General features: G+C 43.0%; 1 protein-coding gene across 3 annotated transcripts in view; it reads left to right on the top strand.

The window, feature by feature from the left end:
• The window catches only part of MTUS2 (microtubule associated scaffold protein 2), a 399,745-nt gene that overhangs the window by 243,134 nt on the left and 141,328 nt on the right, over positions 1-15,283 (top strand). For all 3 annotated transcript variants that reach the window (XM_059892233.1, XM_025000067.2, XM_025000066.2), the window contains one exon: positions 9,627-9,788. In XM_059892233.1, the coding sequence (XP_059748216.1) occupies positions 9,627-9,788 (162 nt within the window). The remainder of the gene's footprint in view (positions 1-9,626; positions 9,789-15,283) is intronic.

Genomic DNA, 15,283 nt, shown 5'->3' with positions numbered 1-15,283 from the left:
AACAAGTGGGGATATATGTGTAGATATAGCTGACTAGCTTTCTTATACAGCAGAAACTAACGCGATGCTGTAAAGCAATTACATTCCAATTAAAAACAAAAGATTGTGAGAACCAGTAACAGACCAGGAAAAGAAAGAAAGGGTTCTTCTTAAGAGTGTAAGAAATCATGACTCGGGGAACAATTCTGACTTCTTTGCAGCAACCCCTGCCTTGTTTAAAAATATATGGAATGGAAGGTTGGGGCTCAGTTGCCATGATCCACTTTTCAGTATTTGACTTAGTTGAAAGACCCTGATGCTGGGGAAGATTGAAGGCAGGAGGAGAAGGGGACAACAGAGAATGAGATGAATGGCATCACTGGCTCAATGGACATGAGTTTGAGCAAACTCCGGGAGACGGTGAGGAACAGGGAAGCCTGGTGTGCGCTAGTACATGGGGTCGCAAAGAGTCTGACACAACTGAGTGACTAACACACAACCCTCAGATGTTTTGGAACAATTAATTAAACAGGCCTACGACACAAAAAGCAAACTATAGTAGAGCCCGAAATCCAAGTTATGGAAATGGAACAACTAACCTTTCTTATTGGTCTGTTAATAAAAACTGGTAGGTAAGTCCTTGATCATTTCTATAATTTCTTGTACCATATTAATAACTTTAGCAGAATTTAAATTGAGTTCAAATCAGATGCTCTTATCTTTTAACAACTCCTATATTAAGCATATAATTAAAATGCTCCAGTTTAAATATTTTCCCCAAGGTTTTAACTCCTAAAAGATTCACACAGTGATGAACCAGAGTCTTCACGAGTGAGGGCTCAAGCTTTTAAGAACTTCAGGTAGGGAAAAGGGATTTATGATAACTGGTCTAATTGATATAAAAGAGGAATGGTAAGAGATTGCTTTTAATTACTCAAAAGTCTCTTGAAAAACCGTATTAGCCCTTGATCTTTTAAGTCACTAACCTGCATCAGTCACTAACCATGCTCTCTCCTTTGGGAATGTGACTTGGTAAATATTAAGGAGAATTTCTTAGATCAAAAGGAAACTTTCAGTCACTTATGTGCTGGGAGTTCACATGCCCTGGGCTGGGAGATGCTGGCTTTTACCCTCTGCGATTATATCTATGATCTTAAGAGAGATGGTCTGATCACCCCAACCTTTGCTCACTTTGATAACCAGCTTGGTCTCTCTTAGAGTCTGTTACTTAGCAGGAAATTGAGAGAAGATGTTATAGAGAAGATGGCATTTAATGAGGCTACGGAGGACGGGAAGGCTGGCCCATGTCTCAGGGTGTCACAGATGGGAGGGAATGGTACCACTCACACAGACCCACCCTGCCTTTACCATTCGTGTCCCTGCACTATGAACCTCACTTAACCAGTTGAGCTGCACCCATATTTCCCCAGTTCCTGAGCAAACTTAAGAAAGAAGACCCTCTTTGCTATATGTTAGAATGGATTCCAGGAAGGTTTTCCTGGAATGTCTGGGTGGGGAGTAAGAAGCGGGGACAGAGGTGTTTCTTGTTCTCTTCTGTGACAATTTAGTTGTGATCATTGTCAAAAGAAGGAAATTTGGGGGAAAAGAATGCCTAGCCCTGGGTCACTGTGCCAGCTACCGACTGAAGCCCTGGGAACCTGTGAAGGTAGAGGTGGCTGGCATTGTCGGCATCTGCTGCTTGCAGATATCATCTGCTTCCTTGATTGGTCTGGTGTGTCAGGGGAGAGATGTCTTGAGGGTATTTTCATAGGGCTTGCATGGAACAGGATTTCACAAAGCCAGGTGGCACATGGGACAGAGGGGGCTCTTGAAGAAATGACAGCTGATGAAACAGGGCTGCTTTTGATGATGTTGGTGCACACGCCGTGGATGACAGCTAACGTTTATTGAGTACCAGGCGTTTTACGAAGTGATGTGCATTATCTCATTGAAGTCTCAGGCTAAGCTAATGACATAGGGTAAATAAATAAATAAACTACATCATTAAAGAGGCTGAATGAGTTAACATTTTAAGGAGAATGTTACTAGGAAGGTTCAAATCCAGTCTTGAGTTTGGGCGGAACCTGTGGAGTCCATGACTGTGCTACATGGTGCTCTTATTATTACTACTCTTAAGACTTGCTGTCAGGGCTCTGATGGAAGAGCTCAGGAAGAGGAACTCTGCAGCAGGAATCCAGAGAATTCCTGTGGACCTGGTGAACCCTCTTCGCCCCACACTGACCCACAGAACTGCATCCTGCCGCCTCATGGTGAGGCGGTGTAGGTGATGTCTCCTGGAACCACTTACTGGACTCCTGGAAGACTGTACTGAGGAAGATACGCAGGCCAGCCTTGGATTAGTGAGAAGTCAACACTTGCTCTGGGCTTCCCGGGTGGCTCAGTGTAAAGAATTCACCTGCCAGTGCAGGAGACATGGGTTTGATCTTTGGATCGGGGAGATTCCTTGGAGAAGGAAACTACAACTCTCTCCAGTATTCTTGCCTGGAGAATTCCATGGACAAGAGGAGCCTAGCGGGCCGCAGGCCATGGGGTCATGAAGAGCGGACACGACTGAGAAACTAAAGAACAGCAGCGACACACTTGCTCTAGGTGAGGTGGGAGGAGTGAGAGGCGTGCCGCGTGTTTTTCCTTCTTTCCTTAGGACTTCGGTTACTGGGGAGAGATGGATAAAGGAGCACGATTCTTTAGAGGTACCTCTTCAGAGCTAGACCCCAGTCATTGTGTTGGAGAGACGTGAAGCCATGAGATGTTGGTGGTTGGAAGAAAAACAAGAGGCAGTAGCCTGATGAGACTAATATGCTTTGAATGAGGCTCAGTGTTGGCTTAGTGGGCATAGGGTCAGTGTTGCCTTTACTGAGGGCTTAGATGTGTCCAATACTATTCTAAGCACTTTAGTCTAAATATGTATAATAGTAACTCCTTTAAAGCAATAACTGTGATGATATCCACTGTTATCCTCCCTTTTACAGCTGAAGAAATGAAACAGAGAGAGAGTGAACCTCTTGTCCAGGCTTTGAATCTAGGCCATCTTAACATTTAACTATTATCCTCTCAAACTTTATCAAACCCCGAGATGAATGCTTAAGATGAGACCGAAGCAAGAACTGAAATGATACAGAGTAAAAATAATAGGTAAACAGTACACTCTCGGGGAGAGGGGTGGGATGCTTGGGCAAAGGACCCCAAAACTGTTAAATTCTGATGTTTATTTTTCTGCATATTGTTTTAAAAATGTTTGAAAAGCACCTTACTACATCACAGCCAGTTGACACCTTTTAAACCACAAATTCCTCCCCCCCACCTTGGCCATGCTTAGTATGTCTGTGTTCATGGGAGCTGTTGAGGAAAGTGCGAAGCTTTTAGAGCATCTCTGGGCTCAGAAATGGAGAAAAGGAATTGGCTACGAAGGGAAGCACTGTCCCCATGGGATAGGTTTGCACTTAGTCCGTCCTTCATCCATACAGCAAGTACTTCTCCAGCACAGCCTTGTTGATAGTAGAACAGGAAGTCACAGTGCGGAATCCTGCCTGCCTGGAGTTTGCAGTCGAACTGTCAGAAAAATATGGTGGGACCAGATAGTGGAAGAATTAGAGTACCAGAAGGGCTTCCCTGATGGCTCAGTTGGTAAAAAATCTGTCTGCAATGCAGGAGACCTGAGTTCAATTGCTGGGTCGGGAAGATCCGCTGGAGAAAGGATAGGCTACCCATTCCAGTATTCTTAGGCTTCCCTTGTGGCTCAGCTGGTAAAGAATCTGCCCGCAATGCGGGAGACCTGAGTTCGATCCCTGGGTTGGGAAGATCCCCTGGAGAAGGGAAAGGCTACCCACTCCAGAATGCTTGCGTGGAGAACTCCATGGACACAGTCCATGGGATTGCAAAGAGTCAGACATGACTGAGCGACTTTCATTTTCTCTTTGGAGTACCAGAAAGACAACTTTGGAATTTACTTGGAAAATCTGGTAGAAGTATAGGGAGGGGATGCACTGAACGAGGGAGCGTTGAAGGGGGTGGGAGGGGAAGGGTAGGGCCCTACCACTGTGTCCCCAACAGGTGCTAAGGGACTGACGTGGGCAGACAAGGGGTATAAATCTGGAGTCTGTAATGGAAATGGAAGCACACTGCCTTGAATTGGTTGATAAAAGGGAGAGAGTCAGGAGGGTTCCGACACTTCAATTCTAAGTTTCAAGAGCAATGATGATCATTAATAATCAAAAAGATGGTCATACTGAGTTAAGTAAGTCAGAGAAGGATAAATATCAAATGACATCCCTTATGTGAGGAATCTAAAAAGACATGTTACAAATGAACTCCCTTAAAAAACAGAAAGAGACTCACAGACTTAGTGAACTTACGGCTGCTGGGGGGAGGATGGTGGGAAGGGATAGTTAGGGAGTTTGGAATGGACATGTGCACACTGCTATATTTAAAATGAATAACCAACAAGGAACTACTGTACACAGGGATCTGTGCTCAGTGTTATATGGCAACCTGGATGGGAGAGGAGTTTGGGGGAGACTGGATACATGTATATGTATGGCTGAATCCCTTCACTATCCACCTGAAACTGTCATTGTTAATTGGTTTATGAAAGTGAAAGTCGCTCAGTCGTGTCCGACTCTTTGCAACCCCATGGACTATACAGTTCATGGAATTCTTCAGGCCAGAAAACTGGAGTGGCTAGCCCTTCCCTTCTCCAGGGGATCTTCCCAACTCAGGGATCGAACTCAGGTCTCCCGCACTGCAGGCATATTCTTTACCAGCTGAGCCACAAGGGAGGCCCAAGAATACTGGATTGGGTAGCCTATCCTTTCTCCAGCAGATCTTCCCGACCCGGGAATTGAGTTGGGGTCTCCTGCATGGCAGGCAATTCTTTACCAACTGAGCTGTCAGGGAAGCCCCTAATTGGTCTATATTCCAATACAAAATAAAAAGTTTAAATAAGTAAATAAAATGCTTGTTCCCTGGGGGGATGGCTTCGGTTGAGAAAACAAAGGTTAAAAAAAAATAGTAATAAAGGAGGGTGGGGGCTAGTGTGCAGCAGAGGGAAATGTTTACTTTAGACATTCCCTGTTGCCCAGCCTCTCCACTTAAAGTGATGTCCCCTCCTTCACCCTTGAGTTTCTCCTGCTCCTGTGTTTCTTTCATAACTGGTGGCAGTTAGAGATGATCTTGTTTATCTGTACCTGTTTGGGTCTGGATGTCCCCCCACTGGAATGTAAGTGGTGTGAAGACAGGACCATGTCTGTCAGGCGCCCCCTGCCCAGGGCAGAGCCTGCCACAGAGTCTTGATCTTCTTCATTCAGACAAAGATACATCTTTGCTGAAATGATAAGCTAGCAGGTTTACCTTAGCACTTCAGTGAGAAATAAAGCATACACCTGAGTTAAAATATGTGGGAGGCAGGAAATAAAACATTCAGTTGGTACTTTAATAATTAAACTAAATTTTGCTGCCAAGTGATAAATACGGCTAAGTCAATGAAATATGCATCAGTGAAGCAATTGTGCAGCCAGAACATTATACAACTTGATTGCTTGGGATTGTTTAAAAAAATCAGTGAAGATTTATCATTATAATACAGATAAATACTCAGAATCAAAGAAAGATGTTTCTTCAAGTTTGGCTGTAATGCCTTCATGGTATTAATAACAGATTTGCTATTTTTGTACAGTCTTCCCAACCTCATTCTAGTCTAGTTGATGTTCATCTCTCAATCCATTCTTTTCTTCTTTTAAAGCTCAGCTTCAGCTATCCACATTCCCAGTAAGTGATGTAGGGATATGGATCGGAAACCCTGGCTGCAGTCATGGTCAGAATCATCCTTTGCAGCAGGTTGGGGGGACACACTCATCACTTTGTGGGGTGCTCTCAGGGCTCCTGTAAATCTACCCTTCCTCCTCCTGGTGTCTCAGATCCTTCCAGGGACTTTTATTCTTGCAGTGCCGCCTTGTCTGGCCTGAATTTTCACACATCCTCCTCTGTCCATGGTGCAGGCCCACATCTACTCAGACTCATCATTCGTGCATGCTTATCCACTGCAGGAGACTCGGGCTGGTTGAGAATGGGATGGCTAGTTACACGCGTGGACCACTCCCACTGGCTGGGTCCTCAGGAGCATCTCTGGCTCACACAGCCATGGTTCATTTCCAGTTGCTTTCTCCTTTTATCGAGCAGTGGTTTGATATTGTCTGCATTGTTGTCAAATACTAGAGCAGTTACAGAATTCAGCAGCCCTTTGCAAATTCAGAAGACTTGTCATGTACTCAATAAAGTGTCTTTAAGTGCTGGTCAACTTCAGCTGGTTTTCAAAGAGGGGTATTCGCTACTGCCAACTGTCTCCCACAATAATGGACAAGAAGGGAGTTCAGTTTTATTTTATTATATTATCTTGTTTCATTTTATTTTTTTGGTAATTCAAGACTTCTCTCAAAGGGGAGTACAAAGCTTCCTTGACACTTCATACTTCAAACAGATGAATTACTTCCCAGCCTGGATAACAGGCAAATTGAGATGTTCACTGAATTATAAATTTCATGTAAGAGAATAATACCGAGCACAAAAGGATTTGATAAAAGGGTATTTGAACTCTGATACAAAATATTCCCCTTCTTAAGAATATTTAATAAACTGTTAAATAAAAGATGCCGTGTGAAAGATTTGATGTTCAACTTCCAGTGCAGTTTTCAGTAGGTAGATTATTCTGGCAGTATGTCAGCAGGAGGCTGAACATTAGCTAATTCCATGTGAATTTAGTGATGTTGAAAGTTTTTTCTTGCCTCTGTTGGCCATCTATATATTTTCTTTGTAAAAATGTCTATTCAGCTCCTCTGCGTATTTTTAATAGGGTTGTTGAGTTGTATGAGTTCTTTAAATATTTTGGATATTAACTCATTATTGGATATATTATTTGCAAATATCTTCTCCCATTTGGTAGGTTGTCTCCTAATTTTATTGATGGTTTCCTTCGCTGTGCAGAAGCTTTGTAGTTTGATATCATCTTGTTTGTTTATTTTTGCTTTTGTTTCCCTTCCCTGAAGAGACATTTGTGGATCGATACTGCTAAGACCGGGGTCACAGAGTGTGTACTGCCTGTGCTTTCTTCTAGGAGTTTCATGGTTTCAGGTCTTGTATTCAGGTCTTTAATACATTTTGACCTGATTTTTGTGTACTGTGTGGCAGTGGTCTGGTTTCATTTTTTCTGCTCCTGTGCTTACTTTTAAATCTGAAATTCAGGGTACAGTGTGCCTCCTTTCAGTGGAGTTTCATCATCTTTGTACTGTTTGTGTGAATCAAATGTATTTCCTATCCCTGTCTTTCGTTGTTTTTGTTCAGTTCCCAAGTCATGTCTGACTCTTTGTGACCCCATGGACTGCAGCATGCCAGACTTCCTGGTCCTTCACCATCTCCAAGAGTTTGATCAAACTCATATCCATTGAGTCATTGATGCCATCCAACCATCTCATCCTTTGTCACCGCCTTCTCCTGCCCTCAATCTTTCCCAACATCAGGGTCTTTTCCAATAAGTTGACTTTTTGCATCACTTGGCCAAAAAATTAGAGCTTCAGCATCAGTCCTTCCAGTGAATATTCAGGGCTGATCTCCTTTAGGATGGACTGGTCTGATCTCCTTGCAGTCCAAGGGACTCTCAAGAGTCTTCTCCAGCACCACAGTTCAGAAGCATCAATTCTTCGGCACTCAGCTTCTTTATGATCCAACTCTCACATCCGTACATGACTACTGGAAAAACCATAGCTTTGACAACATGGACCTTTGTTGGCAAAGTGATAGCCCTGTTTAGAACTATTTAAAACCTTACACAGGACCTTCAGAGAACTATAGGGCATAGGTTCTGTGTTAGGAAATAGCAGTCTTTATTCTTCCTTCCTAAATACTGTTTTGTTAAGAGACAAAACAGATTTCACTCATTTTAAACAGACTTTCAGGTCTTCAGAGGGAGGAAAGCAGCCATCTCTTACTCTGAGGGGTTGAATTAAACTCCTGAACATTTGAACACTAAAGCCATTTTAATAATGTTATCATTTTGATGCAGGCCCTATCTGCATAGAATGTTAGGGCTATCCTTTTAAAATGATAGAAACAAAAACTTTAATCTTTCACTACAATTACATATATATCTTCCAGCTGTCAGTGTGTATTTTCCATGGTAGACAGTCACGTTCCTAACTGGATAGTTTTCATCCCAACAGGCAGTAAACTCAGTATATTCAGGCTTTCTATTTAATTTGGTAGATTAGTCTTTGCAGCTGTTACTCAGAGGTGCATTTAGAAGATTTATCCTTTAATAGGAATAGATGGTGGTGTCATATATTGTCTTTAAGAGATTACACATATAGCCAGCATAGTAGGTTTAAAAATTTATAGAGGAGAAAAAATGGGCCACGACCATTCTGGCATTTAAATCTGACACAAATCCCAGTATGCCCTGTCTTCAGAGCAGCCCATCATAAAGAAGCTATTCTGTTGACACAGAGCCTGTTTCTATGTTGAATAGAAAACTGAAATGACCAATAGACATCTTCTGCCTTTGCAATAAACTGGGCTCTAATGCAGGGTCCTCTTAATTTGATGCTGTTGCTGCTGTTTAGTTGCTCAGTCGTGTCTGACTCTTTGCAACCCCATGGACTATAGCCTGCCAGGCTCCTCTGTCCTTGGGATTTTCCAGGCAAGAATCCTGGAGTGGGTTGCCATTTCCTTTTCCAGGGGATCTTCAGACCTAGGGATGGAATTTGCATCTCCTGCATTGACAGGCAGGTTTTTTACCACTGAGCCACTAGGGTAGCCCCCTTAGTTTGATGAAGCCTCGGCTTGTCAGATCAAAAGCTTCGTGAATTTCAAGGGGATTCTCTGCCTGCATGCTTCTCACCCATCTCCCTTTATCCAAAGGCCCTTATTCTGAAGATGAAATGAGCTGGGTTTCAGGGAGCCCTGAATCCTCTTCTGGACCAGCGGTGTACGTGTGTGTGTCCTTACTCTCATCTCCTCTGGGACACTTACATTGGTTTTCAGAAAAGTGTTGCTCATCCTCTGACAGTTATAAAATGAATGCTTATCATATGTGTGTACAGCTTGTTGTTTAGTTGTTCAGTCATGTCCGACTCTTGTGATCCTATGGACTATCACCCACAAGGCTCCTCTGTCCGTGGGATTTTCCAGGCAAGAATACTAGAGTGGGTTGCCATTTCCTTCTCCAGGGGCTCTTCCTGACCCAGGGATCAAACCTGTGTCTCCTGCATTGGCAGGTGGGTTCTTTACCACTGAACCATCTGGGAAGCCTGTGTATGCAGCTGCACATCCAGAAAAGCAAATTGTGTGTGCATGCGTGTGCGTGTGTGTGTGTGTAAAATCTTCAGTGGGCGAAGCTGTTCTTGGCTTTGGTGGAGCCTGTGGCATGTGGGTTTGGAGGACAGACTTCCCTGCAGTGACTGAAGGCAACCTCTTTTTCCACACCTCATCCCAGAGAAATGCTTTTCAAGGCCACTCATCAGGAGTTGGGTCAAGTTCTGATGCAGGTGGAGGCTTCAGGGATAGATAGGTGGTGGTGCCCAGCAAGGGGGTCTACCCGTTTTTCATGACACTGTCATTAACGCACAGTCTGCCTCCTGCAGGTTCATCCTTTGGAACTGAAGACCAGCCACCTCTAAAGGCAGCTCTCCCTGCCAAAGACACACCCAAGGGGGCTGGCCGGGCAGCCCCTCCAATTTCCTCCAGCGCGACAACACCCCGCAGGAGTTTGCTTCCGGCACCGAAATCCACATCCACACCGGCTGGTAAGACTCATGCTGCAGAGAAACTGCAGTGGAGAGCTTTTTCTGAGAGCCTCTGGGTACATCAGCTGTTTAGACGGGATGACAGATGTCTTTCCGGTGGCTTTTAATATTAGTGGTAATAATAGTACCACGATTCGCAAGGCACTTTCATCTATTCCTGTGTTTAAATTCTTAAAACTCCTTCTTACTCCTCCTAGTGACTGGTAACCCATCAAATCACAGATTCCAGTGCCAAAAAAAAAAAAAAGGGTCAAGCTCATTTAGGCTCATTTTGCTTAGGGAAGCAGGTGCTGATGAAATCTATCACTGGAAGGATGGTAGGAGCTAGCTACAGACTCTGCAACCCGGGAGTGATCACGTGGTCCCTGGGGGAACACTGCTGCCTCAACAGGGATGTAGGGGTTCTGTCCCCCTGCACATTCCAGGCTGGTTCCATCCAGGCCGGGATGCAGGGATCAGCAGCTATGGCAGAAGGCTGGCTCCAGAGTCATGTTGTGCTTGCCGTGTCCAGGCCAGCAAAGCCAGTGCCCCTCCTGACCTGGGAAGCTAGTGACAGATGCAGGGGACTCAACTGATGTAAAGGTGTGACACGTGAAGGTGCTTGTCAGCAGCTGAAGCTGCTGGATGTGGCCCCCGCCTGCCTTCTCCTCCCGTGTCTCACGCATGCGTGTTTGCCTTCAGGATGTCCAAGCATCCAGCATGTGGCTTAGCCTCATCTTCTGCACTACTTGTAGGAAGATACTCAGAGTGAGGGAGCCTGGGTCTTGAGCCTGAATCCACGTTAGATGGTTCACCTCTGACGGTGTTCATTCCTCCATGTTATTCTTCTATGCTCCTGTGCTCATGTACCAGCGATATGTACACATAGATGGGCCTGGTTCCTAAAAGTAAAATTGCATTGTACCTATTTTTTTTTTTTTGATGTGGACCATTTTTAAAGTCTTTATTGAATGTGTTGCAATACTACTTATGTTTTATGTTTTGTTTGTTTGGTTTTTTTTGGCCAAGAGGCATGTGGGATCTTAGCTTCCTGACCAGGGATCAAACCCACATCCCCTGCTTTAGAAGGCGGAGTCTTAACCACTGGACCACCAGGGAAGTCCTATACATTTTTCTACATGTCACTTTCCTTACTGAAGGCACGTCATAGAGCTGCCCTCAAAGTCAGTGCGTGGCTGTTTTCCACTGGTTGCCTAGTGTGGCTATACCATGATCTATTCAGACATTCCCCTACCGGCAGGCATTCACTTTGTAACTGGCATTTGCCACTATTAACTGATGCTTCGGTACATGTCCTTGAACAGGTGACATTCTTTCTACAAGATTGATCCCCAGGAGTGGGATGGCTGTGCTTGATGTGTTAATGGATATGACTGGATTCCTTTTCAAAGGCTTCATTTCCACCCATATCGCTGATAAGAATAGATACTTATCATTTAAAAAAAAAAAGTGTCCATTTAATGGGAGTGAAATTATATTTCAGTGTTATTTTAATTTGCATTTCCCTGATCACTTCAGTGGAGCATCACCTCATAATCCCCTCTCAGTTCAGTTTAGTTCAGTCGCTCAGTCGTGTCCGACTCTTTGCGACCCCATGAATCGCAGCACGCCAGGCCTCCCTGTCCATCACCATCTCCCGGAGTTCACCCAGACTCACGTCCATCGAGTTAGTGATGCCATCCAGACATCTCATCCTCCGTCGTTTCCTTCTCCTCCTGCCCCCAGTCCCTCCCAGCTGGGGACATGTAAATTGACCTGTTTGGTTTTTTCTTCCTCAGTGGAGGGAAAGCTCCCGGGGACGGTGACCTTGTCCCATTTATTTAGCCCAGTATCCCTGATCCTGCAGTCGCCTCAGTGACTAACTCCCAGTGGCTACTTAGCATCTATTCGTTAACAGTCGGATGAATCAACAAATCAGTGAATGAATGTCACACGACCTATGACTCTCTTTTAGTTCCAGTTTCTTAACATGTTTGGTTTGGGTTTAAATAGAAAATAAAGTAGACAAGCCTACAGTGAGTTAAAATACAGTTGTTGAATAAATCCTGTAGACCTGTGTTTATCAAATTTTAGTGCCTCAAAACTACCTGTAGAGCTTGTTAGAAAAGATTACTGGCTCTCGTCCTGAGTGACTTATTCAGTGGGTCTGGGGTGAAGCCTCAGAAATTGCATTTCTAGTAAATTCCTGGGCTTCCCAGGTGGCTCAGTGGTAAAGAATCTGCCTGCCAATGTTCAATCCCTGGGTCAGGAAGATCCTCTGGAGAAGGAAATGGCACCCACTCCAATATCCTTGCCTGGGAAATCCCACGGACAGAGGAGTCTGGTGGGCTACAGTCCATGGGGTCACAAAGAGCGCACAACTGAGCACATAGCACATAACTTAATACACATAAGGCTCTGCATTTGATTTTCCAAAGACATAAAACTTCTTATACATTTTCCCATTATTGACAAGGAGGAGGTGTTAAGGTGTTTAGAACAAGAGTTAATTACCACCATTTGCTAGGTGGAGGACCCCACCCCAGCCTCTGTGTAAATCCTTGGCTGTGGCCCCTGTGAAATGGACTCATCTGGGGAAAGTGTGGATTGGGAAAATAGAGCAGAAGATGAGAGATTTCAGGACATTCTCTTCTAACTTGCATCTCACTCCAACACCTAATTTAATAACAATTTAAAAATTATGATTAAAAGATACATTTTATTACTGAATTTTAACTTTGCATTTATCCTATAGGTATGAATTTTTCATTTAAATAAAATGTAGTTCCTAATACCAAATCAGCTTTCCCATTGCCTTGTTCTGTCATCAGGCTAATTAAAAAGCAGAAGGCAGGCATGCAAATTACAGTTAAATTCCAAATAATTGGGTTTCTTGGGACTGTAGGGTATTTGGGTTATTCTAATTACTTGGGTAACACCAACCCTTGTTTTAACTCATGCTGGTATTTCTAAACTGTGATGTGTCACTTCTTTCCCTTGGTGATTCCAGGCTAATGATGGCAAGCTCTTGTGTCTTTGGGTCAACTGTTCAATTACTGTCATCCATGTCTTCAAATGCAACATGTACCCACAATAGAACATGCCCGGGGAATGCTTGGGCTGTTTCTTTTAACCTAGATTTCTGATCTGAGTTTTTTCTGTGAGTAACTTTTTTCTGGTTTGTTTATTCAGGAAACATTTTAAACACTTGCTTTAAGCCATAGGTGACTTAGATTCAAGAATAATTAGAACAGTCACAATAAGGTAAACAGAATTGTACACTAATAATTAGAGTGTCCCTTGGACAGCAAGGAGATTAAACAAGTCAATCCTAAAGGAAGTCAACCTTGAATATTCACTGGAAGGACTGATGCTGAAGCTGAAGTGTTTGGCCACCTGGTGCAAAGAACGGACTCATCTGAGAAGACCCTGATGCTGGGAAAGATTGAAAGCAGGAGAAGAAGGGGATGACAGAGGATGAGATGGTCGGATGGCATCACTGACTCAGTTGACATGAGTCTGGGCAAACTCGGGGAAATAGTGAAGCACAGGGAAGCCTCGTGTGCTGATGTCCATGGGGTCAGAGAGTTGGACACAACTGAGTGACTGAACAACAATTAGAGTGAGAACAAGAGATCTGTAATCTTATCCGCTGGCTGTCAGTTAATTCTAGCAGACCAGGAAGTCATTGTAAGATGGATTAAGAGGGACTTCCCTGGTGGTCCAGTGGCTAAGATTCTGTGCTCCGAGTGCAGGGGGCCCAGGTTCTGTCCCTGGTCAAGGCACTAGGTCCCACATGCCACAGCTAAAGAGCCTGTGTGCTGCAGTTAGACTCGGTGCAGCTGAAATAAAGCAATATTTTTTTTAAAAGATGGGTTAAGAAACAAATGACCCAAAAAAGTTTAAATTAAATATAATAGACTTTTAAAATCACTTAATCACTTTCTCTTTATTTGTTTAATCATTTTCTGATTTGTTTATTTTGTAATCACTTTCTGATTTCAGCAAAGATACAAGGTAGCATGCAGTAAAGGGCCCAGAGGATTAAAAATCCAAGTAATAAAAAAGAGAAGAGCCTGATAAAACTGGACTCAGAGCTTCCTGGCTGCAAGAAGAAAGAAAGAAAGAAAAAACATAATTAGGGGGGGAAAAAATAGAGTGTGGCACTTTATCAGAAGAGAGAACTTGTTTTTTAGCACAAATGTGTATGTACGATTTTAATTTTGTGAATTTTTAAAAAATTACGTTGAACAACATAATGGACAACTTTAATAGTATATTTTTAAGCATATCTTTTCTGATAATAAAATAATTGAAATAGTTTAAAATTTGGGAATAGGGAAGGCCTTCCTGAACATGATATAAAACCTGGAAACCTTTAAAAAAAAAGATTTAACTACATACAAATTTTAAATTGTCTGCAATAATGAACATCATAGAATTAAGAAGGTTGATAGACTGAATGAAAATGCTGCAACAAAGTTTTAATATGAAAATCAATAGAAAAAAATACAACTTAATTTGAAAAAATAGGTAAAATATATGAATGGGTGACTTAGACAATAGAAGAACAAAGTGGTCAGTGGCCATAAATATATGAAAAGATATTCAAATTCACTTAAAACCTATATACCTAACCTCTGTGCTGTGTTGCTTAGGCATTCTTACTCAGATGGAAGCCAGTTAATTACATTTTATTGAAATAACTGTCATTGAAAAATAAAGGTTGAGATTGAGTCTTCCTTTTTTTAAATTAACTTATTTTAATTGGAAGTTAATTACTTTACAATATTGTGATGGATTTTGCCATACATCGGTATGAATCAGCCATAGATATACATGTGTCCACCACATCCTGAACCCCCCCCCACCTCCCTCCCCACCCCATCACTCCGGGTTGTCCCACAGCACAGGCTTTGGGTGCCCTGCATCATTCATCAAACTCCCGCTGGCTCGTAGTGTATATGTTTCAATGCTCTTCTCTCAAATCATCCCACCCTCTCCTTCTCCCACTAAGTCCAAAAGTCTGTTCCTTACATCCGTGTCTCCTTTGCTGCCTTGCACATAGGATCGTCGGTCCCATCTTCCTAGATTCCATATATATGTGTTAGTATTCATCTTTCTCTTTCTGACTTACTGTACTCTGTATAATAGGCTTTAGGTTCATCCACCGCCTTAGAACTGAGCGAGTGAGTCTTCTTTCTGGGACAATGCTAGTTATGCACACACCGCACCCTGATCCCCTACAATCCATTCTGGATTCTGTCCACGTCCCTTCTTTCCCTGGGCTTTCAGTCACAGGCTGAGAACTAATAACACTGTACTGAGCAAGATCTACTCCCAGAATATCATCTTCCTATAAGTTAATAAAGATCTTAGCTTCTTTGACATCAGTATGATGACAAAGGAAACTGTCATGGATTTAGTGCTAATGGTTAAAAAAAAAAAAAGTATGGAACACCCTCTCCATTGCTATATAAAGAGAAGAATTTTAGAAACTTAACCTTAGTCTTTTA

The sequence above is a fragment of the Bos taurus genome, chromosome 12 (assembly GCF_002263795.3).
Source record: "Bos taurus isolate L1 Dominette 01449 registration number 42190680 breed Hereford chromosome 12, ARS-UCD2.0, whole genome shotgun sequence".
Taxonomy (NCBI): Eukaryota; Metazoa; Chordata; class Mammalia; order Artiodactyla; family Bovidae; genus Bos; species Bos taurus.
This window is presented reverse-complemented; position numbering and strand designations above follow the sequence as displayed.